This window comes from Hemitrygon akajei, chromosome 23 (genome assembly GCF_048418815.1).
Source record: "Hemitrygon akajei chromosome 23, sHemAka1.3, whole genome shotgun sequence".
Lineage (NCBI taxonomy): Eukaryota > Metazoa > Chordata > Chondrichthyes > Myliobatiformes > Dasyatidae > Hemitrygon > Hemitrygon akajei.
Genome location: NC_133146.1, coordinates 17,082,159 through 17,109,851, shown reverse-complemented (window position 1 = coordinate 17,109,851; position 27,693 = coordinate 17,082,159). Strand labels below are relative to the sequence as shown.

Sequence of the window (27,693 nt, the reverse complement as noted above, 5' to 3'; positions counted from 1 at the left end):
TTAAAGTTGGAACACATTTATTGCACCAGCTAAATATAGTTTACAGTATTGAATAGGTTGTTTACTTTTAACATCTTAATATTTTAATTATAAAATAAATCTTCTACAGAATTCACAGAAGTACATGATTTATTACATTAACTCACTATGCATGACACAAACATTAGTGCTCTTTATAAAAAGAATTAATTGGGTAGAGTCGAGTTCTTTCAATGAAACAAGACTAGTGTGAGTTTCATCCCAGAATTCTGCGATTTCCTCTAAACTCTCAACCCCTGAATCATTGGGGTGACAGCATCCCTTTCTTCCTTGCTACGGACTTGGAATACAAAGAAAATGTGGAAGTTTACTCGAGACGGAGAAAGGGAAATCTGTTGCAGCACTAGGTCTGAGGGAGCGGAGAGACAACAGGGAACTCCAAACAAAAAATACACCTTCGACAGTCAGCATCTGTGGAGAGACAAGTTTATGAGTCAGTGCAAAGCCTCCCTAGCAAGGAATGAAAAACAAAGGAATGAGGGGAAAATGGGGTCGTAGAAAGCTGTGACACAGGTCTCCGGGGCTGTTGGGAAAAGTGGGGAAGAGTTGGCATGAGGACCAACAGGAAGAAAAATCTCTTCACTCGGGGGGAGGGGGTGAATCTTGGTTATTAAAAAAAGGATTCCAGGAAATGGTTGGTGCTTCTGTCTTGAGTATTTGCATGTCTGGGATCAGTGGATTGACTCGGTGTTCACACGTCTTGAGAACCTGGGGATGGGACAGCCAGCTGGAGGTAGGTCCCGGACTTTGCAAATCCATCACCTTCTCTTTCCTATCTGTCCTTTAGACCCGCTGAAAAATCCCCCATTTGCCCACTGAAGCTTTGATAGTTTACTCAGGGAAACAGTCCCTATGTTGACAATGCCCAACACTTTCAACATTTCAGACTCTCTCAAGCCAACACTAAATCACCAAAAGCTTCTCCTTGTGCAACTTACCTGATGCCTGCAAACCCTTGTAAATCCGAACTGGACGTTTGCCCTTCTGTGATCCGTCATTAATCTGGGATATATTACCCCCCTCCCCCCCACCACCCAGGACTTGCCCTCTTCTCATTAGTATCATCACGGAGGAGTTACAAGAGCCTCAAGCCCAACACACAACATTTTAGGAACAGCTTCGTCCTCTCCACCATCGTGAACACTATCTCACTTTTTGCCGCGCACACAGATTGCTGTAAGAACCCAGCGGGTCGGGTAGCATCTGTGGAGAGGAACAAATGATTGATGTTTTGGGCTGAGATCCTTCAGCAGGACTGAGTCGGTCTGAAACCTCGACGGTTTATTCCTCTCCACAGATGCTGCCTGACCTGCTGAGTTCCTCCAGCACTTTGTGGCGTCAGTACCCAGCTCTGGATCTCTTGCAGAACCTCTTGCTCCTACCTCACCATGTTGTTCTCTTTTCGCACTAGCTGTTTTTTTTATATTTCTTGTTGACATAAATAGCACATACTTACTTTTATAATAAATATACTTTGAATCTGTACTGTTGCTGCAAAATAACAAATTTCACGTCAATTATAGCAAACCTGATTCTGAACTACGGCAATTTTACATTCATACATCTGAGTGATTGGGCAAGAGCAAGGAGACGGGCGTGAGGACATGCGTGTGTAAAGAGAACGCGAAGTGGGCTGTTGATGCTGACAGGTCAGGTGAAGAGGTAACAACATAGCGGGTGGAATATGGAATACAGGGCCATCACTCCAATGGAGAAAAGCAAGCAGAGTATTTATTACAGTGGTGAGAGACCCGGCGTCTTTGTAGAAATCAGATGGTAAAGCAGTAATCACAATCAAAGAACCCCCCACTCACCCTCCACAGACATTCTCTCTTCCCTTCCCATCAGTCACAAGGCAGAAAGCCCGTACTGCCAGCTGCCCCACTACCGTGGTTGATTGACTTAGACACCAAAGTTCTTTTGTTCCTTAATACTGCTTAGCCACCCCCCCCCCCCAGTACTTATTGCTGAAATAATCCTCCTCGTCTCAGTCACATTAACTTTTACGGCTGGTTTTCTTTTCACACGTCAAGTCGGCTTAGAGAGCTCCAGCCTTTCTCTTGGGGAGGTGGTTTTATAGAGATGTACAAGAGGCAAAGATCAAGTTGACAGCCAGTAGCCCCAGGGTGGAAATGGTCAATGTGAGGGAGCATAACGTTTAAGAGGAAATAACTTTCCCCCAGTCACCTTAAACACAAAGTGGTGAGTGCACGGTACACCCTGCCAGAGGTGGCTGTAGAGGCATTTACATTAGGGGCATTTAAGAAACTCTCAGACTGGTACACAGATGATAGAAAAATGAAAGACTACGTGGGAGGGAAGAGTTAGATTGAACTTGGAGTGGATTAAAGAGTTGGCACAACATTTTGGGCTGAAGGGCCTATACTGTACTGTTCTATGTTGCATTAAAAATTTAAAGATCTCCTTTGTATGTCTTCAGCTTGCTTGCATGTTCCCCTTCCTCATTCTTGAGCATTCGCTGCTGAATTTTGCAAGCCTCCCACTTGTGTTCACCACTTTTTGTTTTTTACAACTTTAAAAGCTTTTTACTTTGATCTTTAACTTCTCTTTTCATCGTAGCCAAGAGTGAGAGCATCTTGTCATAGATTTAGAATAGAATGAACATCAGAAAGTTTACTGGAGAACCTCAGGGGGAGGGGAAAATGTGCTGCAACAGAGGTCTGAAGGAACAGAGAGACAACAAAACTCCAAACAAATACACTGTCAAAAAGAGATTTACTAAGTGTAAACTAATTTTTTTTTAAAAAAAGTTTAAAGTGTTAAAAATTGTGCCTCTTAAAGTTTTCCAAATCACACCTAGGGCAGTTTGTTTTACTTAAGTCCACGTCCCAGGTTTCTGAACACAATTATTTCAATCTTTATACAAATTTCAATCACACTGAGGTCACTGTTCTCAATAGGCCTCCTAATTCCCAGGTCATCAATGAACCCTTTACATTACAGCAGATTTACAATAGACTGCTTTCGTTGGCCCAACATTGGGATCTGGAAAACTCCCTGCCTACTCTGCACTCAACTTCCACACTGTGGCTGTTAACATGACTTGTCCAGTTTGTCCCCCTCCTTTCCTGTGTCATCGTTACACACACCTTTAATTGCCAAGGGATCTCTAACCCGATACATCAACTGTTTCGCTCCCTACAGATGCTGCCTAATTCACTGAGCGTTTAGATTTTCTTAAATTTTAGATATCCAATATTTGTATTTATCTGCCAAAAAAAATGTCTAGCTTCCTGTGTTTATGTCACATCTAATACCTGGAATTGGTAGCTTTTATTTTGTGGGAAGGTTTATGGGATAGGCTTTCAACTAACTGTATTGGTGGGCACCAGTTACCAGGATTAGGGGTGAATCCCTGCCGCTGTCTGTAAGGAGTTTGCTTGCTCTCACTGTGACCTTGCAGGTTCCCTCCCACATTCCAAAGACGCATGGGTCAGTAAGCTGTGGGCACATTATGCCGGCGCGCGGGGCGCGGTGACCCCGGGCTACCCCCAGCACATCCTCGGACTGCGTTGGTCATGGACGCATATTGTTGCATTTCACTGACGTACGCGTGACAAATAAAACCAAACTAGATCTTGAAATAGCTGCTGTTAACGAGAGGGAGGACAGAGAGAGGGCATTTCCTCTTCTGGGAAAATCCTCCAGCTAGAGGTCACTGTTTAATAACATGGGACACTTAGTTCTCCTTAGGTGGAGAGATGTTGCCCCACCCACTCATGCTCAATGGCTTAATGATACTATGTCCTGTTTAGACCTTGAAAAAATTCATTACTCACTTCTCAATTCCGACATAAAATTTCCAAAGGCGTGGGGGCCTTTTCTTGAATATTTTCATAACTCCTCTTTAGATTAAGTTTATTCTTTTTAATCCCTTACTTTCAGCTTTTTTTTCTCTCTGTAAGTTTTATGGTTTCTTTTTGATGGAAATTACAGTATAGTTTGGTAGTGGGCATTATTATTCTTTTTTTATTTATATTTACAGTTTTGTCAGGTCAAATGCTCTGATTATTCTTTAAAATTTTTTACATATTGTAATGGTTGGCCTGGAGTTTTAAAGTAGGAGGGAGGGAAGGATACTAACTTTATGATTTTATTCTAGGTGCTGTTTCCTTATTGTTATGAATTATGTAATTGATGTGTTTACTTTGCACTGTATTAATCTTCACTTTGTTGTTGGGTTTTTTGTTTGTAGTTGGTTTGTAGAAATGCAATAAAAATTAATAAAAGAATCACCCACTGAAGACATTCCCCCCCCCCCCCCCCAGAAGGTCATATCTGCAACTCTCATCCTTAAAGGCAGTTGGAAGCAGAGTCCATGAAAATTAAGGCAGAGGTCAACAGATTTTTGGTTTGGGGTGAAAGTTCACAGAGTCAGCAGCAGGGAGCTGGGATTACAATCTGAGCTTTCAGGATGGCAGGCGATGGGCTGATTGGCCTACTCAGACACAGATTTCTGCAGCATGGAAACAGGCCTGTACTCACCGGAACTCAGCAGAATGCGGGGGGCGGGGAATCTAATTGAAACCTACTGAATGTTGAAAGGACTAGATAGGGTGGACATGGGGAGGTGGATTCCTATGGTGGGGGTATCTAGAACTAGAGGGCACAGCCTCAAAATTGAGGGGCGACCCTTTAGAACAGAGATGAGGAGGAATTTCTTTTAAGCCAGAGAGTAGTAAATTTGTGGAAGGCTCTGCCACAGACTGCAGTCTGTCCGTGGATATATTTAAAGCAGAAGACTGTTTCCTGATCGGTCAGGGCATCAAAGGATATGGCGAGAAGGCAGGTGTATGGGGTTGAGTGGTATCTGGGATCAGCCATGATGGAATGGCGAAGCAGACTCAATGGGCAGAATGGCTTAATCCTGCTCCCATGGCTTATGGTCCTAACAGGCCAGTTGGCCCATCTGCTCCATGCTGACCAAGGTGCCCCCCCCCCCACTCATCCAAGCTGCCAGTTCAAGATAGTCCCATTTACCCATAAACCTTTCCAATCCATATACCTGCCCAAGTCGCTTTAGAAAGCTGCACTGGAAGCTCATTCCACATACACACCACACTTTGTTTAAAAAACAGGTTGGCCTTGAAGTTCCTGTTAAATTATTCCTCCCAACATTAAACCTGCACTCTCTAGCTCTCAATTTCCCAACACAGTGAAGTGTACATTCACCATATCTATGTCCTTTATTATTAAAGTTCACATACATCACCATACACAACCCTGAGATTCATTTTCTTGTGGGCATACTCAATAAATTCACAGAATATTAACAATAACAGAATCAATGAAAGACTGCCCATCTTGGGCATTCAACCGGACTGCAGAAGACAACAAACTGTGCAAATACAAAATAAAAAATAATAATAATAATAATTAACAATAAACAAACACAAAGAACATGAGATGAGTCCTTGAATGTGAGTCCATTGCTTGTGGAAACATTTCAATGATGGGGCAAGTGAAGTTACCCCTTTGGTTGAAGAGCTTGGTGATTGAGGGGTAATGACTGTTCCTGAACCTGGTGGTGTGGGTCCTGAGGCTCCCGTACCTCCTTCCTGATGGCAGCATGGCCTGAATGGTGGGGGGGGTCTGAGAATGGATGCTGTTTCCTGCAATAGTGTTTCATGTTCAACGGTTGGGAGTCTTGATCCGTGATGAACTGGGCCATATTCACTAATTTTTGCAGGACTTTCTGTTCAAGAGCATCGGTGTTTCCATACCAGGCTGTGATGCAGCCTGTCAGTATACTCCCTACTGACTAGACATCTATAGAAGTTTGTCAAAAGTTTTAGGCATCATGCCGAAGCTCCACAAACTCCTGAGGAAGTCGAGGTACTGCCGTGCTCCCTTCATAGTGGCACTTCCATGCTGAGCCCAGGAGAGGTCATCTGAAATGAGGACACAAAAGAATTTAAAGTCGCTGACCCTCTCTGCCTCTAGTCCTACGATGAGAACTGGCTCGTGTGCCTCTGGTTTTCTTCTCCTCAAGTCTTTAGTCAGTTCCTTGGGGTCTTGTTGACATGGAGTGTGAGATTGTTGTTGTGACATCACTCAGCCGGATTTTCAGTCTCCTCCGTACAATGCTGATTTATCATCACCCTTGATTCGGCCAGTGACAGTGGTGTCAAGAAACTTGAATTTGGCAGTGGAGCTGTGCTTAGCCAACACAGTCACAAGTGTAAAGCCAGCTGAGCAGGGCAGTGCATATGTGGGCCTCGGTACACTTCTACATGGCCTTCTTGGTTCCGCTTTGGTTCTATGCTGTAGTTCTCTTTGTCTCCTATGACGTCTTACTCTGTTCAAACTCTCCTTATAATTTAATCTGGAGTCCTGGCAGCATCCTTGTTCCTAATTTGTATGTATGTACGAACGGAGGAGGAAAATTCTTCATTCTCGTCACATGGGGAAAATCAGCGTGATGCTTCCCCCCACCACCAAGTGGCGCTGTCGCTGCCTGCCCTAACAATGTCACAGCTCTGCCACCTGCTGGCAACTGTAATTAATGCAAAGTCAAATCAAAGTATTAATCCGCAACACACACTAAATGCTGGTGGAACACAGCAGGCCAGGCAGCATCTATAGGGAGAAGCGCTGTCGACGTTTCGGGCCGAGACCCTTCGTCAGGACTAACTGAAATAAAAGATAGTAAGAGATTTGAAAGTAGGAGGGGGAGGGGGAGGGGGAAATCTGAAATGATAGAAGACCGGAGGGGGTGGGATGAAGCTAAGAGCTGGAAAGGTGATTGGCAAAAGTGATACAGAGCTGGAGAAGGGAAAGGATCATGGGATGGGAGGCCTAGGGAGAAAGAAAGGGGGAGGGGAGCACCAGAGGGAGATGGAGAACAGACAGAGTGATGGGCAGAGAGAGAAAAAAAGGGGGGGAATAATTAAAACAGGGATGGGGTAAGAGGGGGAGGAGGGGCATTAACGGAAGTTAGAGAAGTCAATGTTCATGCCAACAGGTTGGAGGCTACCCAGCCGGTATATAAGGTGTTGTTCCTCCAACCTGAATGTGGCTTCATCTTGACAGTAGAGGAGGCCATGGATAGACATATCAGAATGGGAATGGGACATGGAATTAAAATGTGTGGCCACTGGGAGATCCTGCTTTCTCTGGCGGACAGAGAGTAGGTGTTCCGCGAAATGGTCTCCCGCTCTGCGTCAGGTTCAGCGAAACGGTCTCCCAGTCTGCATCGGACTCTAAGATCACTGACGTTTGTAGGAAAATATAGAAATACAGTAGCCTACAAAAAAAATCCCATAGACAAAAAAAACCGATGTGCAAATAAAAAATACCGAGAACACGTGTTGCACAGAGAGCTTGACAGTGAGTCCATAGGTCGTAGAATCAGTTCAGAGTTGTGGTGAGTGAGTCAGGAGTCTGACAGCTGTAGGGCAGTGCCTGCTGCTGAACAGGTTTCTGTACCTCCTGCACTACAGTAACCGTGAGAACAAGGCACGGCCTGGATGGTGGGGGCTCCTTGAGGATGGATTCTGCTTTCTTGTGGTAGGGCTCCTCATAAATACACTCGATTGCCTGGGTTGCATCCACCGCTTTGGTAGCATTTTCTGTTCCTGGGCGCTGGCGTTTCCATGCCAGGCCATGACACAACCGGTCGGGATATTTACCATTGTGTATCTATAGAAGTTTGTCAAAGGTTTTGGTGACGTGCCAAATCTACGCAAATTTCTAAGCATGGAGAGGCAGTGATGTGTCTTCTTTCTGATGACACTGATGTGCAGGTGCAGGACCCAACCTCTGATAACACCAAGGAATTAAGCTACCGACTCCCTCCGCTTCCAAACTGCTAATGGGGACTGGCTCGTGGACCTTCTTCCTGTGGTCAATGACCAGCTCTTTGGTTTTGCTGACATTGAGCGAGAAGATGTTGTTTCAGTTTTCCTTCTATAAGCTAATTCATCAGCGTAAAGGTTTAGCTGCTCAACGATAGCGGAGGTTCCAGCTAAACTCTGTAACTCAGGCCACAGACCTCTTCAGGGAGCAGCAACACAAACAGACATTCTGCCCTCTGCTGCACAAGGAAAAATGGCCAAGTTCGATCTCCGTTCACCTTTGAGACAGTCCCCTCAGACGGACCTGTGCCCAGAGGTGGCGGAGCGGTGGGCGGTGCCTGCACCCCACCCTCGGAGAAGATCAGGTGAACCTACCGGCAGCGCTCTCCCAGTCCGCGCGCATCATCTGCTGGAGAGAGACTGAACACCTCTTCACTCCGAGGACAGTGCGATTGTGGAACGAGCTGCCAGTGGACGAGGCGGGTGTGAGATCGATTGTAACATCGAAGAGAAGTTTGGATAGATAGATGGATGGGACAAGCATGGGCGGTGCGCGGTGGTCCAGGTGCACGGAGGTGACATGAGGCAAAAGACTAGGCTGGCACGGACTAGACAGGCTGAAAGCCCAGTTTCTGTGCTACACTGTGCTATGATTTATGACTTAGAAACACGAATCGCTATTACCACTTGGAAGAGTTGTATTAAAACCAAAATTATTAAAACTACACTAACAGTTAATTGAAAATCTTCAGTAAAAAAAAATAATCAGGAACCACGGCAATTACTCAGGTCAGGCAGCAGCTACAGAAAGAGAAATCACAGTTTAAACTGTTTTGCTCTGCACGATCTGCTGAGTGTTTCGAGCATTTTCACTTGGTTTTTGTATTTCAATATAAATTATTTTTTTTTAATATAAAGTGGGCTCCGTAGGCATGGAGTTGTTGGGCAGGGAAAGGGACTATCCACAGGTCCAGCCATCCTTAATAAAGGCAGAAATATTTTTGGTTAAAGATAGACTTATTTGTCACATGTACATCGATACGATAGGGTCTTTTAAGAGTCTTTTGGATCGGTACGTGGAGCTTAGAAAAATAGAGGACTATGGGTAAGCCTAGTAATTTCTAAGGTTGGGACATATTGGGCACAACTTTGTGGGCCGAAGGGCCTGTATTGTGCTGTAGATTTTCTATGTTTCTATGAAACATGCAGTGAAATGTATCACTTGCATCAAATCAACAAGGATTGTGTTGGGGGCAGCCTGTAAGAGTTACCACGTTTCTGGTGACAACAGTGCAAGCTCACAACTTACTAACCCCAACCTGCAGGTCTTTGGAATGTGGGAGGAAACAGGAGCACCTGGAGAAATCCCACGTGGTCACAGGGAAAACATTTAACCCCTTATAGACCGCGGTGGAAAAGTGTTACGCTGCTGTGTCACCCTTACACCAGTCACGTCTCTGCTCCCTTCCTGAGGGTTAGAAATGACCACGCAAGTTTCCTTGTCTGAGATATTGGGGCCCTGCCCTCCGACTGTCCAGCTGGGTCACAGTTCCTACTTCTGCATTTACCCACCCCTCTCACTAATGGAAATTGCAAGGCAGATCGAGACTTTCGCCCTCAGTCCCTCCGGAAGGAACGGTTAATCACCGAAACCGCTGGGCACCACGGTTAGTACGTTACAGCTCGGAGTGTCAGAGTTCAATCGCGGCGTTCCTCTGTAAGGAGTCTCTGGATCCTCCCTGTTGAATGAGTGGGTTTTCTCTGGGGGGGTCTTCTGGCTTCCCCCAACAGTCCGAAGCTGAACCAGGTACATTAATAGGTTAAATGTCCCATGATTAGGTTAGGGTTAAATCTGGTTTTTCGGGGTTTGCTGGGTGGCGTAGCTGGAAGGACCTGACCATGCTGCATCTCTGAATAAATAAACAGAAGCAACCTTCACTTGGCGGATCCCGAACACGAAAGCTGAAAAGGAAAACTTCCCGCTGGCTGATGGGCAAATCCCCGGCTGGTCATAGACTCACAGACATGTAGCACTAAAGCAGGCTCTTCGGCCCAGAGGCAACCAGGATACACCATCCCAGCCAGCCCCATACCCCTTTAACCAGGGAGTCCCAAACTTTCTGCCATGGCCCCCTACCATTAATCCAGGGGTCTCTGGACCCCAGGTGGGGAATTCCTACTCTAAACCTTTCCTACCCATGAACCTGCCCAGGTATCTTCTAAATGCTGTTATCGTATCCCCAGCAATCATTTCTCCCGGCAGCTCATTCCATACACACACCGACCCCACACGAAAAAGTTGTCTCTCGGTTCCCTTTCTTTTAAATCTCACCCCTCTCACTTTAAACCCATGCCCTCCAATTCTCCATTTCCCAAAAAGACTTTGTACTTTCAGCCTGCTGATGCCCCTCATGAGGGCACTATACCAGGTATATTGGGGCAACATTACAAGGGTGGGGGGATACCTGCTGTTCACTCACAGGGCTCCTCGGGGGGGCGGGGGGGGGGAATATCCCTCCTAATGTTTCAAATCTAAAACTGTCCTGTTCTCGTTTAAAGGAATCAATCCACTCGCAGGGTAAGAGTACATTTGCCCAGTTTAAACTTCACAACTGTCAAGCACACCACTTGAACCCCTGGATCAGATCGATTCATCACATCTGCATGGAAACGTGCAGTGAAAGCTATCGATTGCATTAGCAATGACAATCCGAGGGATGTGCTGCGGCAGCCCACAAGTGTCGCCACATATTCCTGCGCCAACGTGGCGTGCACACGATGCTCCGCAGAACAACGTAAGCAACAGCAAAGCCAAAGCCCCTTTTGTCCCTCCTTCCCTCCCACTCACTCACACAGTCAGCCCTCCAACTCCAGCACAGGCCTCTGGTGAGCTCAGGGACACTGGGCATCAAGCAATCAGAACCTGGCAGACCCAGCACCCTCACCCTCAGACCAACCACCGGCCTTTGGCACAGAAGTGTTTTCTTGGAGTGTCCTGTAGGAGGGAGAGGTGGAGAGGCTTGACTAGGAGTTTCAGAGTCTGGGCACCAACCCAACTGAACATTCAACCTGTTCCTTTCCCAGATCTTGCAAAATTTCAATGATTCAGGGGTTAATACTGTAAAATAAGAAGCCGTATGAGTAAAATAATTGACCGATATAAAGGGGCATTAAATATCCTTGGGCGTTTATGAGGGTGCTTCACAAAAATCTCTGTTGACCATTTAGATTTGCTTATTTAGATCTGTATTTGATTATGGCTGTGTGGCTTATGGATCAGTTTCATCTTAAAATTGGAAGTGTTTGGACGTGATACGAGCACAGGCTTTAAGACTGCGTTGTGGTGCAGTAAGGTCGTCTCCTGTTTCAGCTGTACTGGCTGAAATGACAAAATTACCCTGCGAGTTGCGGAGGCTGAGGTTGTTGTTAACATAGCGGGTTAATCTGAGGGGGCAGAGGAATGATCACCCTGTTGGAAGACTGTTGGGAACATCGCAAGAAGAGAGTTTTCAGCTTTGGGTGGCTGGGTTCCTATCACGCTAGGAATATGGGTTTCAAACCACAAACCAAAGGGTTTCGGCACAGAACGAGGACTGTACCTTCCCCCCCACCCCCATAGATGCTGCCTGGCCTGCTGAGTTCCTCCAGCATCTTGTGTGTGTTGCTAGGAATATGGGTTTGTTGGATTATTCAATATGGCCCACTGTAGCTTCTTCAGTAACCCCACCCTGCACTTTTATCCCCCCCCAAGACTTCAGTTGATTTTAGGTTTCATGATTTAATGAAATCCAAGGATTGTGATCTGCCTGAGAGTCTGACGGTTCAGGAAGATTATTGTGATAGGTTGACCATTTTTACTACTGGATCAAAAGATAAACAGGGAATGTTGGTGCGGCTCTTTCTGTGCCTGAATTACAGGTAACAATAAAGAAATGTCTTGCTATCAGTATATACTGTAGAACTGGTTGCCATCATTTTGGGCTTAGAGTGGGTGGGGGGGAAATCTGTCCTTGCAAAGTTGTCATTTGTTCGGGTTCTTTTTCGGTTTTGACCCGTCGTAAAACAGGTCATTCTAACAGTAGGTCAGATTTACTGCTGGAAGCTCTTCCAAACTTACTTCATATTCAAAGTATTGGCCTTCATGTCTGCTCCTTATGGGTTCCTGCACATAGAGGTGTTGAAGGGAATGAGCAGTTCGACTGTTTGGCCGAAAAAGCTGTTAAAAGTTCATCTGTGGATATAGATCTTCCACTTAGCAAATTAGAAGCTAAGGGGTTGAGGGGTTAAGACTTAGGGGATTATGTCAAGTCTTGTGGGATAATGGGCATGAGGGGAGACACCTTCACAGAATACATGAAACTGCTGGATTGATGGGAGAAGGGGGTAAAACAAGAGGGGAGGAATTAGATTGACTCAACCCAGAAATGGGCAAACTATGCTTAATTATTCCTTGTACCTTTTTGGAAAACATCAGCCTGGAGTGTGTGGGTGTTGCCATCATTATGAAACAGTGGAACGCATTCTTTTACAATGTGAAGCATACAAGGCTGAAAGAAAGCAAATGCAGGCTGGGGGCTGATAGATTTCATTTAAAACCTTGACTGACTAATTTAATTCACAATATTGCCTTTCCTCATTTACAATCTATAGGGCTTTAAGGGGTAATTTAGGGTTCATTCGATAAAGAACTAGTGGGGGGTTTATTTCTCAATTCTTTACACCACACTCCAGTCCAGTTGGTGGCACTAATGCACGTTTAAGTTGCCCTGCCAACCACCATTAAAAGTAGGTAGAGGAAGAAATTAAGAAAACCGTGGGAGTGAGTTACAAGATGGGATTGAATCCAAGCGTTCATGGGGTTTATATATAGAACAACAGATCCCTGGGACTGGGTTACAGTCTGGGATCTAATTCAGGGTGTTTATATATAGAATTACAGATCCCTGGGACTGGGTTACAGGCTGGGATCTAATTCAGGGGGTTTATAAATGGAACAACAGATCCCTGGGACTGGGTTACAGTCTGGGATCTAATTCAGGGGGTTTATAAATGGAACAACAGATCCCTGGGACTGGGTTACAGGCTGGGATCTAATTCAGGGGGTTTATAAATGGAACAACAGATCCCTGGGACTGGGTTACAGTCTGGGATCTAATTCAGGGGGTTTATAAATGGAACAACAGATCCCTGGGACTGGGTTACAGGCTGGGATCTAATTCAGGGGGTTTATAAATGGAACAACAGATCCCTGGGACTGGGTTACAGTCTGGGATCTAATTCAGGGGGTTTATAAATGGAACAACAGATCCCTGGGACTGGGTTACAGGCTGGGATCTAATTCAGGGGGTTTATAAATGGAACAACAGATCCCTGGGACTGGGTTACAGTCTGGGATCTAATTCAGGGTGTTTATAAATGGAACAACAGATCCCTGGAAGTGGATTACAAACTGGGAACTAATCCAGAGGTTCAAGGGTGGGGGGGGGGGGAAGGAAGGGAGTAGGGTTATCTACGATATGAGCAGGGAATGTGCGATGAAGCAGCAGGGCCCAATATCTGGCCAGCTCCCCTTGCCCAAGTCTAGGAAAACTTCTGCCTTGAGGGGATAGAAGAAAAATGGCACCTGAAGCAAATCGTGGGGGCATCAAGGTTGAGTTTCCTTCCTCCTTCTTCCCCCACCCCATGAAGAGATACAGCATCTCCTTTTCACACAGAGGGCTCTTCAGGGGCACGAGTACACAAGTCCAATTCAAACTTTAAACTGACAACCATGATAACTGAATACCTGGATTGGGTTCCAACCTGTAACCCAATCCCAGTGATCAGCCATTCTATATATAAACCTGCGAACTCCTGCATTGGATCTCAGCCTGTGACTCACTCTTGGCAATCTCTTATTCTATATGTAACCCCACCCTCTCACTCTTCACTGAGGCCCTCCCTCCCCCCCACCCCATCCTTCACCATTACCCTGTGGGTACCTCGTCACCAACGGCTCCAGCGTCGTCTTGTCTTATTCCCAGAAGTAGCGGAGGTACCAGAGGGTTTCATTTCTCAGCTGGGGTCCAAAGAGAGGATTCATCTGAGCCAGCAGAGCGATGAGCCAGCTATGGAGAGAAGAAATTTACCTATTTATACGGCCCCGTAACAGGCCATTCTGGCTCAGTGAGCCCACACCACCCAATTACTCCCACGTGACCGATTAACATACTCCCCTGTATGCCTTTGGGAATGTGGGAGGAAACCGGAGCACGAGGTGGAAACCCACACAGTCATGGGGAGAACGTGCAAGCTCCTTATAGACAGCAATGGAACTGAACCCAGGTCACTGGCACTGTAATAATGTTACACTAACTGCTATGCTACCCTGTCACCCCAAGTGGGCTCCCTCCCTCCCTCCCTCCTGCCATCTGGGAAAAGGCACCGAAGCATTCGGGCTCTCACGACCAGACTATGTAACAGTTTCTTTCCCCAAGCTATCAGACTGCTCAATACCCAGAGCCTGGACTGACACCAACTTACTGCCCTCTACTGTGCCTATTGTCTTGTTTATTATTTATTGTAATGCCTGCACTGTTTTGTGCACTTTATGCAGTCCTGGGTAGGGCTGTACTCTAGTGTAATATTTTTTCTGTGTTGTTTTTACGTAGTTCAGTGTAGTTTTTGTACTGTATCATGTAACACCATGGTCCTGAAAAACGTTGTCTCGTTTTTACTGTGTACTGTACCAGCAGTTATGGTCGAAATTACAATAAAAAGTGACTTGACTTGACTAAAGCGGAGGTTCTTGACGAGCAAGGACATCAAAGGTTACAGGGGGAGAGGAGGAGAATGGGATTGAGGGGGAGAGGAGGAGAATGGGATTGAGGGGGAGAGGAGGAGAATGGGACTGAGGGGGAGAGGAGGAGAATGGGACTGAGGGGGAGAGGAGGAGAATGGGATTGAGGGGGAGGGGAGGAGAATGGGACCGAGGGGGAGGGGAGGAGAATGGGACCGAGGGGGAGGGGAGGAGAATGGGATTGAGGGGGAGGGGAGGAGAATGGGATTGAGGGGGAGGGGAGGAGAATGGGACTGAGGGGGAGGGGAGGAGAATGGGATTGAGGGGGAGAGGAGGAGAATGGGATTGAGGGGGAGAGGAGGAGAATGGGATTGAGGGGGAGAGGAGGAGAATGGGATTGAGGGGGAGAGGAGGAGAATGGGATTGAGGGGGATATGACAGAATGGCGGAGCAGACGCAATGGGCCAAATGGCCAAATTCTACTCCCATGTCTCGTGGTCTAATCTAACCAGGTGTCTGCAGCAGATTGCCAATGTTCCGAAACAAGGAAAAAAACTCAACGTGACCCCACGTTCAGACACATTCTCTAGTCAGGCAGATTGTAGTATGTTAAATGACATTGCTTTCTGATCGGCTGCATCACTCTCCGGTATGGTGGGGGTGGGGTGGGGGAGGGAAGCTACTGCAAAGGATCGAAGAAAGCTGCAGAGAGTTGTAAACTTAGCCAACTCCATCACGGGTACTAGCCTCCGTAGTATCTTCAAGGAGCGATGCCTCAAAAAGGCGGCATCCATCATTAAGGACCCCCAGCACCCAGGACATGCCCTTTTCCCACTGTTACCATCAGGAAGGAGGTACAGAAGCCTGAAGGCACACACTCTGTGATTCAGGAACAGCTTCTTCCCCCCTGCCATCCGATTTCAGAATGGACATTGAACTCACGAACACTACCTCACTACTTTTTAAATTTCTATTTTTGTGTTACTTATTTGATGTAACTATTTTATATAGTTACTGCAATTCAGTTTTTTTCCTATATTATCATATATTGCAATGTATAGCTGCCACAACGTTAACAAATTTCACAACATATGCCGATGATATTAAACCTGATTCTTTATTCTAAATTAGGCCCAACCGGGAGTGATAAACTGCACAAGGACGAAACCAGACAACTACAGCAGTACTACAGGTGATGACTGCAGTTATAATGCCACGGCGTAAAGGGGTCTAACTCAGTCGTGAGAGCCAACCGAAATCAGGTGATGAGTAGACCTTCAGCTTCCTGTCACGTGCCTAGCTTTCAGTCTCTCCCTCTCTCTCCACAGACGCTGACTGACCTGCTGAGTATTCCCAGCTTGTATAAACACAAGAGATTCTGCGGATGTCTTTCTTTTCCAATCTTCTTATTAATATCAAGATGACTTTCATATCATGAGATTTGACCTCTTTCCAAACCTATTCTCTTGTGTTAATATATGCAGGGAAGTTCGGAGTTGATGACACTAATGGTCCTTTCTTTTTTTTTTAATGTTATAAACAGCCCATGTTCTTTTCTTTTCTTAGTTTTTTTTTTGGTTAGTATTGTTTAGATTAGTTTTGTTTGAGGGTATATTTTCTTTTTGGATATGTTAATCCTTTTTTATGTATTCTACATTTGTACTTGAACATTTTTGGGAGGTTTATTACCTTTGTATTAACTGAATATATAATTATTTGTATCCATTAACAATGTAATCCCAACAATTGTGTAGGAATATTATGTTATATCCATTATCTTGATTCTGTGGTTGTCAGAAATCCAGGGTCACGCACACAAAATGCTGGGGGGCTGTCAGCAATCCAGGCAGCATCGATGGAGAGGAATAAATGGTCAGTTGTTTTGAATTGGGACCAGGACTTAAGACTGTTTATTGCTCTTCATAAATGCTCTGCAGACTGGCTGAGTTCCTCCAGCGTTTTGTGTGTCTGTGTTTCAGTTATGCTGGATTTCAAGCATCTGCAGTATTTTATTTACCCAATTTCCTGTCCATCTGCTCTTTGCCCACCATCTGAACCTCAAACCCCGAATTTTAATCCCAATATCTCAAATCCAATCCATCACGTCCAAGCTGACAGTTTCAGTAATTTCATCTTCTGGGTTTGTCCAAACCTCGAGAAGAGGGGACCCTGCCAGCAAACACCCCCAAGAGGCACGCCGGCCAACCCCTCTGAGCCAGGGCTTAGGATGCACGGTGTACTTACAAGAGGTAGCAGCAGACAGCTGTGGTCACGATCATGGTTATGATGACTCTGCAGAACAAAGGCAAGAAAGGATGAGAGCTCATTCAGTGAGAGCGACCAGCGGCAGCACTCGCCCGTCCCCACAGACAACAGGACACCAACGCCCCTGGAACGCAGGACAGCCCAGGAAGACCCTTCAGCCCGTGGTGTCTGTGCTGTACACAATGGCAAATCAATCTAAATCCCTTCTGTCTGCATACAATCCATATGCCTCCACACTTGTGTCTAACACCTGTCTCCACCACCATCCCTGTCAGTCTGTTCCAGCCATCCAACACTCTTACCTTGTCCCAAACATCCCTTTTTGAACTTTACCCTGCTCACCTGAAATGCATGTCCACTAGCATTTGATATTTCTGCCCTGGGGAAAAAAATGTCGACCGCCTGCTGGCCACTGTGAATCGGGTGGAATATTTCACGCCGTTCCCCTCCTGCTTAGGGAGTCCAGACAGAAACACAAGAAACTGGAGGAGCTGAGCACGTTGGACAGCACCCATGGAGAGAAGCGGGACAGTTGGTGTTTATGTCCAGACCCTTCGTTTGGGCTGAAAGGAAGAGTGGAGACAGCCAGTACAGAGGTAGGTGGGGGTGGGGGGGAAGAGGAGAAGGGCTGGAGCTAGAGCTGGTTGTAGATAGTTGAATCCAGATGACGGAGCTGATTGACAGGTATATCCACCTATCAGCTCCACCTTTTATGTTGGCTTTTAAGTTTCATTCCATGTGAAAGATCTCAACCTGAAACAGATGCTGCCTGACCCGACGAGTTCCACCAGTGTTTTCTGCTGCTGCGGATTCCCAGCATCTCCCAGTAAAAGCAGAAACACCGTCGTTCAGTCAGTCATGATCTTTGGGGGTGGGGGGGGGGTGTGTGTTAAAGTTAACGAAAATTTACTCTTCAATAGGAGGAACTTCAATGAGGACTTTGCTCTCTGCAAATCTCCAGAATCGGAGAGGGTTTGGACACAGTGTCATGCTAACAAGAATCAGTCATCAATAAGATGTCTTCATTAAACTATTTCAACAAAGGTAAAAATTACCAACCATAAACTAGTAAATTAATGATCAACATCTTCCTTCAACTGGACCAGAATTTTTATACACAACCTTTGGAACAGCAAAATGTCCGAGTCATAGAACATTACATCACAGAAACAGACCCTTCGTGCCATCCTTACTCTGCTAGTCCAATCAACACACACCTGGACCATATCTCTCCATACCCCTCCCATCCATGTACCTATCCAAACCTTTATGTTGTAATCAAACTTGCTAGCTCCACTTCTGCTGGGAGCTTGTTCCACACTTGCACTGCCCTCTGAGTTAAGACGTTCCTTCTCAGGTCCCTCTCAAATATTTCAGTTTTCACCCTTAACCAACTTCATTCTTCGCATCTGAAAGAATATGCTACAATTGTCACCGACTTCGTCGAGACCTGTGTGGATGAGCACGTCTCCAAGAACATACCAGATATCCCAAACTAGAAGTCATGGATGAGCTCAGATTCCCAGTCAGCTGGGGGATAGATCAGAGATGAAGGATCTTCATTGCTGTCCGAAACGCCAGTGGAATAACAGACAGCGAGGGCCTGATCTGTGACATTCAAGTTTGGTGATCCAGAACTCTACCAAGAAGTCAAGGTACGACCAATGAAAGGCCATCTTAATAGTGAAAAAGCAATTCCAAGTGAAGTTAGGGGTGGAATCAGACACACATCAGCTCTGGCAGGGTTTGTTGGTCATTATTTCTTGAGAGGCAAAACCTAACATCATGAATGGACGTGATTCTTCACTCTCTGATGAACGCTTTGAAAGCGAGAATGAAACTACTCCTGTACGAATCCCTGCAACATTTGGCAACCCTGTGATATCTGTCTCAGAGACCACGAGCAAAACATCCTGCAAGGTGTCAGGACCTGACGGTTCACCTGGTAGGGCATTGGAAACCTTTCCAAACATTGGGGGAGTGTTCAAGGACATCTTCAATCTAACGCTGCTGCTTCAAAAAGGGCATCAATCAAGAGCAGGGTGAGCTGCCTCAAAGACCATCACACATCTACAGTGATGAAGCAAAAACACAAAATGCTGGCAGAACTCAGCAGGCCAGACAGCATCTATGGGAGGAGGTAGTGACGACGTTTCCGGCCGAAACCCTTCATCAGGGGTTTCCAGCCCGAAACGTCGTCACTACCTCCTCCAATAGATGTTGCCTGCTGAGTTCTGCCAACATTTTGTGTTTTTATTTATTTCCAGCATCTGCAGATTCACTCGTGTTACAGTGATGAAGTGCTTTGTGTGGCTAGAGTCGACTCCTGCCTAGGAAAGAACCTGAACTCACTGCAAGTTGCCTACATTGTCCCATCAGCACTAATCAATTAGCTTCAAAAACTAGGGGTCAGCACCTCCCTCTGAAACTGGATCCTTGAACTTCTTCATCGAGAGGCCACAGTCAGTGCAGATTGGAAACAGTATCTCCTCTTCACTGACAATCAACAAGTATATGTACTTAGCCCTCTGCTTCACTCTCTCTACACCCATGAATGTATGTTTCGGCACAGCGCCAGCAGGACCTATAAAATGGCCGATGACACACCTGTTGTCCGCACAATCTCAGGAAGTAAAGAGGTGGCGTACAGGAGTGAAATACATAATCTGGCTGAGTGCCGTTGCAACGGCAACCTTGCACTCTGTCAGTAACACCAAGGAACTGATCACAGGGGAAGTCAAGGGAACACATAGCAGTCCTCATCGACAGCAGCGGTAAGGGCAAGTACTTTAGAGTGTCAATATCTCTGAAGGTCTGTCCTGGGCCCAACACGTCAATGCAATTGAAAAGAAGCAATGCCAGTGGCTGTGTGTCACCAGGAGTTTGAAAAGATTTGGTACGTCACAAATTTCTACACGTGCACCGTGGAGAGCACTCTTACTGGATGCATCACGCTCTAACGTGGAGGTGCCAATGCACGGGATGGGAGAAAGCTGCAGAGGGTTCTAGAGTCAGACAGCTCCATCGTGGGCACCATCGGGGACAACTTCAAAAAGGTGATACCTCAAGAAGGCAGCATCGATCATGAAGGGCCCAGGACACTGCCCGCAAGGCAATGGCAGTGTTTTGTACGGAGGTGGTCTGCCAAGAGCAACCATGGTTAAAGGACCACAATCACTCACATCACACAAGACGCCACTTAATGATGCGGATGACCACTCACCCAGGACATGCCCTCTCTTACTACAGGAGCACGAAGATACTCAACATTTAAGTATCTACCTTTAATGAACCCATGACCGTCACCTCACTATTTCCCCTCTCTCTTTTGCATTCACTTATTCAATTTATACATATAGTTCTCATTATAATTCACAGTACGTCTTATATATCACATGGCACTGCTGTTGCAAAACAACAAATTTCACAACACATGCCAATGGTAGTGAGCCTGAGTGTTTTTCCAGGTGACAGTCTGCCCAGAATGCAACGAAAACCAGGACAAAGTTATATTCCAGTTTACAATTGGAAGTAACAGTACAACAACAGCTCACAGTGAAAGTGTGTACAGACACCCCCACTCCTCCTCACCGGGTATAGTACAGGGGCTGCTTCCTCTTGTTGGAAGGGGTGAGGGATGAAAAACAAAGTCTCACCCTTCAACCCAAATACGTCCCCTTGTTCATTAATCACCTTTCCCCATTCACTGCCTCAGTCATCCCCCCCTTACCCATCTTTCCAAATCCCTGCCTCTCCCCTCCCCTCAAAACCAGCACCCTCTTCCCTCCCCCCCACCACAGCACCCTCTCCCCTCCACCCTGACTCCAGCATCCTCTCCCCTCCAACCCGACTCCAACATCCTCTCTCCTGCCCCTCCACCCCGACCCCAGCACCCTCTCCCCTCCCCTGACTCCAGCATCCTTTCCCCTCCACCCTGACCCCAGCATCCTCTCCCCTCCCCCAACCCCAGCACCCTCTCCCCTCCCCCTCTACCCTGACTACAGCATCCTTTCCCCTCCAACCCGACCCCAACATCCTCTCCCCTCCCCTCCACCCCGACCCCAGCACCCTCTCCCCTGACTACAGCACCCTCTCCTCTCCCCCAACCCCAGCATCCTCTCCCCTCCCCTCGACCCCGACCCCAACATCCTCTCCCCTCCCCTCCACCCCGACCCCAGCATCCTCTCCCCTCCCCTCCACCCTGACCCCAGCATCCTCTCCCCTCCCCTCCACCCTGACCCCAGCATCCTCTCCCCTCCCCTCCACCCTGACCCCAACATCATCTCCCCTCCCCTCCACCCCGACCCCAGCACCCTCCACCATGACCCCAGCATCCTCTCCCCTCCCCTCCACCATGACCCCAGCATCCTCTCCCCTCCCCTCCACCCCGACCCCAGCATCCTCTCCCCTCCACCCCGACCCCAGCACCCTCTCCCCTGACTACAGCACCCTCTCCTCTCCCCCAACCCCAGCATCCTCTCCCCTCCCCTCCACCCCGACCCCAGCACCCTCTCCCCTGACTACAGCACCCTCTCCTCTCCCCCAACCCCAGCATCCTCTCCCCTCCCCCTCCACCCTAGCACTCTCTCCTCTCCCCACCATCCTGACCCCAGCACCCTCTCCACACCGACCCCAGCACCCTCTCCCTTCCCCTCCGACCCCAGCATCATCTCCTCTCCCCCTCCACCCCGACCCCAGCACCCTCCACCACGACCCCAGCATCCTCTCCCCTCCCCTCGACCCCGACCCCAGCACCCTCCACCACGACCCCAGCATCCTCTCCCCTCCCCTCCACCACGACCCCAGCATCCTCTCCCCTCCCCTCCCCCTCCACCCCAGCATCCTCTCCCCTCCCCCTCTACCCTGACCCCAGCATCCTCTCCCCTCCCCCTCCACCCCAGCATCCTCTCCCCTCCCCTCCACCCCGACCCCAGCATCCTCTCCCCTCCCCTCCACCCCGACCCCAGCACCCTCTACCCCGACCCCAGCATCCTCTCCCCTCCCCTCCACCCCGACCCCAGCACCCTCTACCCCGACCCCAGCATCCTCTCCCCTCCCCTCCACCCCGACCCCAGCACCCTCTACCCCGACCCCAGCATCCTCTCCCCTCCCCCACCACCCCAACCCCAGCACCCTCTCCCCTCCCCCAACCCCAGCATCATCTCCCCTCCCCCCTGACCCCAGCATCCTCTCCCCTCCCCTCCACCCCGACCCCAGCATCATCACCTCTCCCCTCCCCCACCACCCCAACCCCAGCATCCTCTCCCCTCCCCCAACCCCAGCATCATCTCCCCTCCCCCCTGACCCCAGCATCCTCTCCCCTCCCCTCCACCCCGACCCCAGCATCCTCTCCCCTCCCCTCCGACCCCAGCATCATCTCCTCTCCCCTCCACCCCGACCCCAGCACCCTCTCCCCTCCCCTCCGACCCCAGCATCATCTCCCCTCCCCCTCCACCCCAGCACTCTCTCCTCTCCCCTCCACCCCGACCCCAGCATCCTCTCCCCTCCCCTCCATCCCGACCCCAGCACCCTCTCCTCTCCCCCTCCACCACGACCCCAGCATCATCTCCTCTCCCCCTCCACCCCGACCCCAGCACCCTCTCCTCTCCCCCTCCCCTCCACCCCAGCATCATCTCCTCTCCCCCTCCACCCCGACCCCAGCACCCTCTACCCTGACCCCAGCATCCTCTCCCCTCCCCTCTACCCCGACCCCAGCACCCTCTCCCCTCCCCTCCGACCCCAGCATCATCTCCCCTCCCCCTCCACCCCAGCACTCTCTCCTCTCCCCTCCCTCTCCACCCTGACCCCAGCACCCTCTCCCTTCCCCTTCGACCCCAGCATCATCTCCTCTCCCCCTCCACCCCGACCCCAGCACCCTCTACCCTGACCCCAGCATCCTCTCCCCTCCCCTCTACCCCGACCCCAGCACCCTCTCCCCTCCCCCTCCACCCCGAACCCAGCATCCTCTCCCCTCCCCCCGACCCCAGCATCATCTCCCCTCCCCCTCCACCCCAGCACTCTCTCCTCTCCCCCAGCACTCTCTCCTCTCCCCTCCCTCTCCACCCTGACCCCAGCACCCTCTCCCTTCCCCTTCGACCCCAGCATCATCTCCTCTCCCCCTCCACCCCGACCCCAGCACCCTCTACCCTGACCCCAGCATCCTCTCCCCTCCCCTCTACCCCGACCCCCACTCCAGCATCCTCTCCCCTCCCCCTCCACCCCGACCCCAGCACCCTCTACCCTGACCCCAGCATCCTCTCCCCTCCCCTCTACCCCGACCCCCACTCCAGCATCCTCTCCCCTCCCCCTCCACCCCGACCCCAGCACCCTCTCCCCTCCCCCTCCACCCCAGCACTCTCTCCTCTCCCCTCCCTCTCCACCCTGACCCCAGCATCCTCTCCCCTCCCCTCTACCCCGACCCCAGCACCCTCTCCCCTCCCCTCCGACCCCAGCATCATCTCCCCTCCCCCTCCACCCCAGCACTCTCTCCTCTCCCCTCCCTCTCCACCCTGACCCCAGCACCCTCTCCCTTCCCCTTCGACCCCAGCATCATCTCCTCTCCCCCTCCACCCCGACCCCAGCACCCTCTACCCTGACCCCAGCATCCTCTCCCCTCCCCTCTACCCCGACCCCAGCACCCTCTCCCCTCCCCCTCCACCCCGACCCCAGCATCCTCTCCCCTCCCCCCGACCCCAGCATCATCTCCCCTCCCCCTCCACCCCAGCACTCTCTCCTCTCCCCCAGCACTCTCTCCTCTCCCCTCCCTCTCCACCCTGACCCCAGCACCCTCTCCCTTCCCCTTCGACCCCAGCATCATCTCCTCTCCCCCTCCACCCCGACCCCAGCACCCTCTACCCTGACCCCAGCATCCTCTCCCCTCCCCTCTACCCCGACCCCCACTCCAGCATCCTCTCCCCTCCCCCCGACCCCAGCACCCTCTCCCCTCCCCCTCCACCCCAGCACTCTCTCCTCTCCCCTCCCTCTCCACCCTGACCCCAGCACCCTCTCCCTTCCCCTTCGACCCCAGCATCATCTCCTCTCCCCCTCCACCCCGACCCCAGCACCCTCTACCCCGACCCCAGCACCCTCTACCCCGACCCCAACATCCTCTCCCCTCCCCCTCTACCCTGACCCCAGCATCCTCTCCCCTCCACCCCGACCCCAGCATCCTCTCCCCTCCCCTCCACCCTGACCCCAGCATCCTCTCCCCTCCCCTCTGACCCCAGCATCATCTCCCCTCCCCTCTGACCCCAGCATCATCTCCTCTCCCCCTCCACCCGACCCCAGCACCCTCCACCACGACCCCAGCATCCTCTCCCCTCCCCTCCACCCTGACCCCAGCACCCTCCACCACGACCCCAGCATCCTCTCCCCTCCCCTCCCCCTCCACCCTGACCCCAGCAACCTCTCCCTTCCCCTCCGACCCCAGCATCATCTCCCCTCTCCTCCACCCCGACCCCAGCACCCTCTCCCCCCTACCTTGACCCCAGCATCCTCTCCCCTCCCCTCCACCCCGACCCCAGCATCCTCTCCTCTCCCCTCCACCCCGACCCCAGCACCCTCTCCCCTCCCCTCCACCCCGACCCCAGCACCCTCTCCCCTCCCCTCCACCCCGACCCCAGCACCCTCTCCCCTCCCCTCCACCCCGACCCCAGCATCCTCTCCCCTCCCCTCCACCCCGACCCCAGCATCCTCTCCCCTCCCCTCCACCCTGACCCCAGCATCATCTCCCCTCCCCTCTGACCCCAGCATCATCTCCCCTCCCCTCTGACCCCAGCATCATCTCCTCTCCCCCTCCACCCCGACCCCAGCACTCTCCACCACGACCCCAGCATCCTCTCCCCTCCCCTCCACCCTGACCCCAGCACCCTCCACCACGACCCCAGCATCCTCTCCCCTCCCCTCCCCCTCCACCCTGACCCCAGCACCCTCTCCCTTCCCCTCCGACCCCAGCATCATCTCCTCTCCCTCTCCAACCCGACCCCAGCATCCTCTCCCCTCCCCTCCACCCCGACCCCAGCACCCTCTCCTCTCCCCCTCCACCACGACCCCAGCATCATCTCCTCTCCCCTCCACCCTGACCCCAGCATCCTCTCCCCTCCCCCTCTACCCCGACCCCAGCATCATCTCCTCTCCCTCTCCAACCCGACCCCAGCATCCTCTCCCCTCCCCCTCTACCCCGACCCCAGCATCCTCTCCCCTCCCCCTCCACCCCGACCCCAGCACCCTCTACCCCGACCCCAGCATCCTCTCCCCTCCCCCTCCACCCCGACCCCAGCACCCTCTACCCCGACCCCAGCATCCTCTCCCCTCCCCCTCCACCCCGACCCCAGCACCCTCTACCCTCCCCCGACCCCAGCATCCTCTCCTCTCCCCTCCCCCACCACCCCGACCCCAGCATCCTCTCCCCTCCCCTCCAACCCGACCCCAGCACCCTCTACCCCGACCCCAGCATCCTCTCCCCTCCCCTCCACCCCGACCCCAGCACCCTCTCCCCTCCCCTCCACCCCGACCCCAGCACCCTCTCCCCTCCCCTCCACCCCGACCCCAGCACCCTCTCCCCTCCCCTCCACCCCGACCCCAGCACCCTCTCCCCTCCCCTCCAACCCGACCCCAGCACCCTCTACCCCAGCATCCTCTCCCCTCCCCCTCCACCCCGACCCCAGCACCCTCTACCCTCCCCCGACCCCAGCATCCTCTCCTCTCCCCTCCCCCACCACCCCGACCCCAGCATCCTCTCCCCTCCCCTCCACCCCAACCCCAGCATCCTCTCCCCTCCCCTCCGACCCCTGCATCATCTCCTCTCCCTCTCCACCCTGACCCCAGCATCATCTCCTCTCCCCTCCCCCCTGACCCCAGCATCCTCTCCCCTCCCCTCCCCCCTGACCCCAGCATCCTCTCCCCTCCCCTCCACCCCGACCCCAGCATCCTCTCCCCTCCCCTCCACCCCGACCCCAGCATCCTCTCCCCTCCCCTCCACCCTGACCCCAGCATCCTCTCCCCTCCCCTCTGACCCCAGCATCATCTCCCCTCCTCTCTGACCCCAGCATCATCTCCTCTCCCCCTCTACACTAACCCCAGCATCCTCTACCCTCCCCTCTACCCCCGACCCCCACTCCAGCATCCTCTCCCCTCCCCCCGACCCCAGCATCCTCTCCCCTCCCCCTCCACCCCAGCACTCTCTCCTCTCCCCTCCCTCTCCACCCTGACCCCAGCACCCTCTCCCTTCCCCTTCGACCCCAGCATCATCTCCTCTCCCCCTCCACCCCGACCCCAGCATCCTCTCCCCTCCCCCTCCACCCCCGACCCCAGCACCCTCTCCCCTCCCCTCCACCCCGACCCCAGCATCCTCTCCCCTCCCCTCCACCCCGACCCCAGCACCCTCTCCCCTCCCCTCCACCCCGACCCCAGCATCATCTCCTCCCCCTCCTCCCCGACCCCAGCACCCTCTCCCCCCCTACCTTGACCCCAGCATCCTCTCCCCTCCCCTCCACCCCAACCCCAGCATCCTCTCCCCTCCCCTCCACCCCGACCCCAGCACCCTCTCCCCTCCACCCTGACCCCAGCATCCTCTCCCCTCCCCCTCCCCCCTGACCCCAGCATCCTCTCCCCTCCTCTCCACCCCAACCCCAGCATCATCTCCTCTCCCCTCCACCCCGACCCCAGCACCCTCTCCCCTCCCCCTCCCCCCTGACCCCAGCATCCTCTCCCCTCCTCTCCACCCCAACCCCAGCATCATCTCCTCCCCCTCCTCCCCGACCCCAGCACCATCTCCTCCCCCTCCTCCCCGACCCCAGCACCCTCTCCCCTCCTCTCCACCCCGACCCCAGCATCATCTCCTCTCCCCTCCACCCCGACCCCAGCATCATCTCCTCTCCCCTCCACCCCGACCCCAGCACCCTCTCCCCCTCTACCCCCGACCCCAGCACCCTCTCCCCTCCTCTCCACCCCAACCCCAGCACCATCTCCTCCCCCTCCACCCCGACCCCAGCACCCTCTCCCCTCCTCTCCACCCCAACCCCAGCATCATCTCCTCTCCCCTCCACCCCGACCCCAGCATCATCTACTCTCCCCTCCACCCTGACCCCAGCATCCTCTCCCCTCCCCTCCACCCCGACCCCAGCACCCTCTCCCCCTCTACCCTGACCCCAGCATCCTCTCCCCTCCCCTCCACCCCGACCCCAGCATCATCTCCTCTCCCCTCCACCCTGACCCCGACCCCCACCCCAGCACCCTCTCCCCTCCCCACCATCCCATCCAACGTACCCTCTGTTCGGGCCCTTGGGCACGAACCAGGGCAGGACGCAGCCGACCAGCCCCCACAGAACAGTGAAACAAATGACAGGAACCGTCACCGAGTGTCCACCCATCTCGTCCTCTCCGATCAACCCACGGCTCCCGAGTCCCCAACCTACCTGTCACATGACACACACTCGCCCCGCCCCCGACTCCTCTCTATAGGTGGGTGATGAACACAATCTCTGCCCATTGGTCCGTGTAGACATAATCAACATTCAGTTGGTTGCCTTGTTTGTCAATCATTGTTAATCCCAAGTATGATTGGCTCTTTATTTATCATCGGTTTATTCCCGTTGCCTCTAGAGATTCCCGATAGACTCTTTTTTGCCTCAAATGGGACGTTACAATAATATGAAAATGACATATTATACCAAATAATTGTTCTGTGGCTGTATCAGGTACTAATTATTGGAGAGGTTATTTTTGGTTATTGGAGAGGTGGTTCTGTGACAAGCTGCTCGCTAGTTATTGGTTTATTATGCCAAGCTGCTGAGA

At 51.6% G+C, this 27,693-nt stretch overlaps 1 protein-coding gene across 1 annotated transcript; it reads right to left on the bottom strand.

Moving 5' to 3' along the window:
• On the bottom strand, positions 1–27,315 carry LOC140715199 (V-type proton ATPase subunit e 2-like). The gene is made up of 4 exons (XM_073027045.1): positions 27,166–27,315; positions 16,879–16,926; positions 13,838–13,963; positions 1–450 (listed from the first exon to the last, which is right to left on the bottom strand). The coding sequence occupies exons 1-3, from the start codon at positions 27,267–27,269 to the stop codon at positions 13,870–13,872; spliced, it is 246 nt and encodes an 81-aa protein (XP_072883146.1). The 5' UTR covers positions 27,270–27,315; the 3' UTR covers positions 1–450; positions 13,838–13,869.
• Between the last annotated feature and the right edge of the window lie 378 nt (positions 27,316–27,693).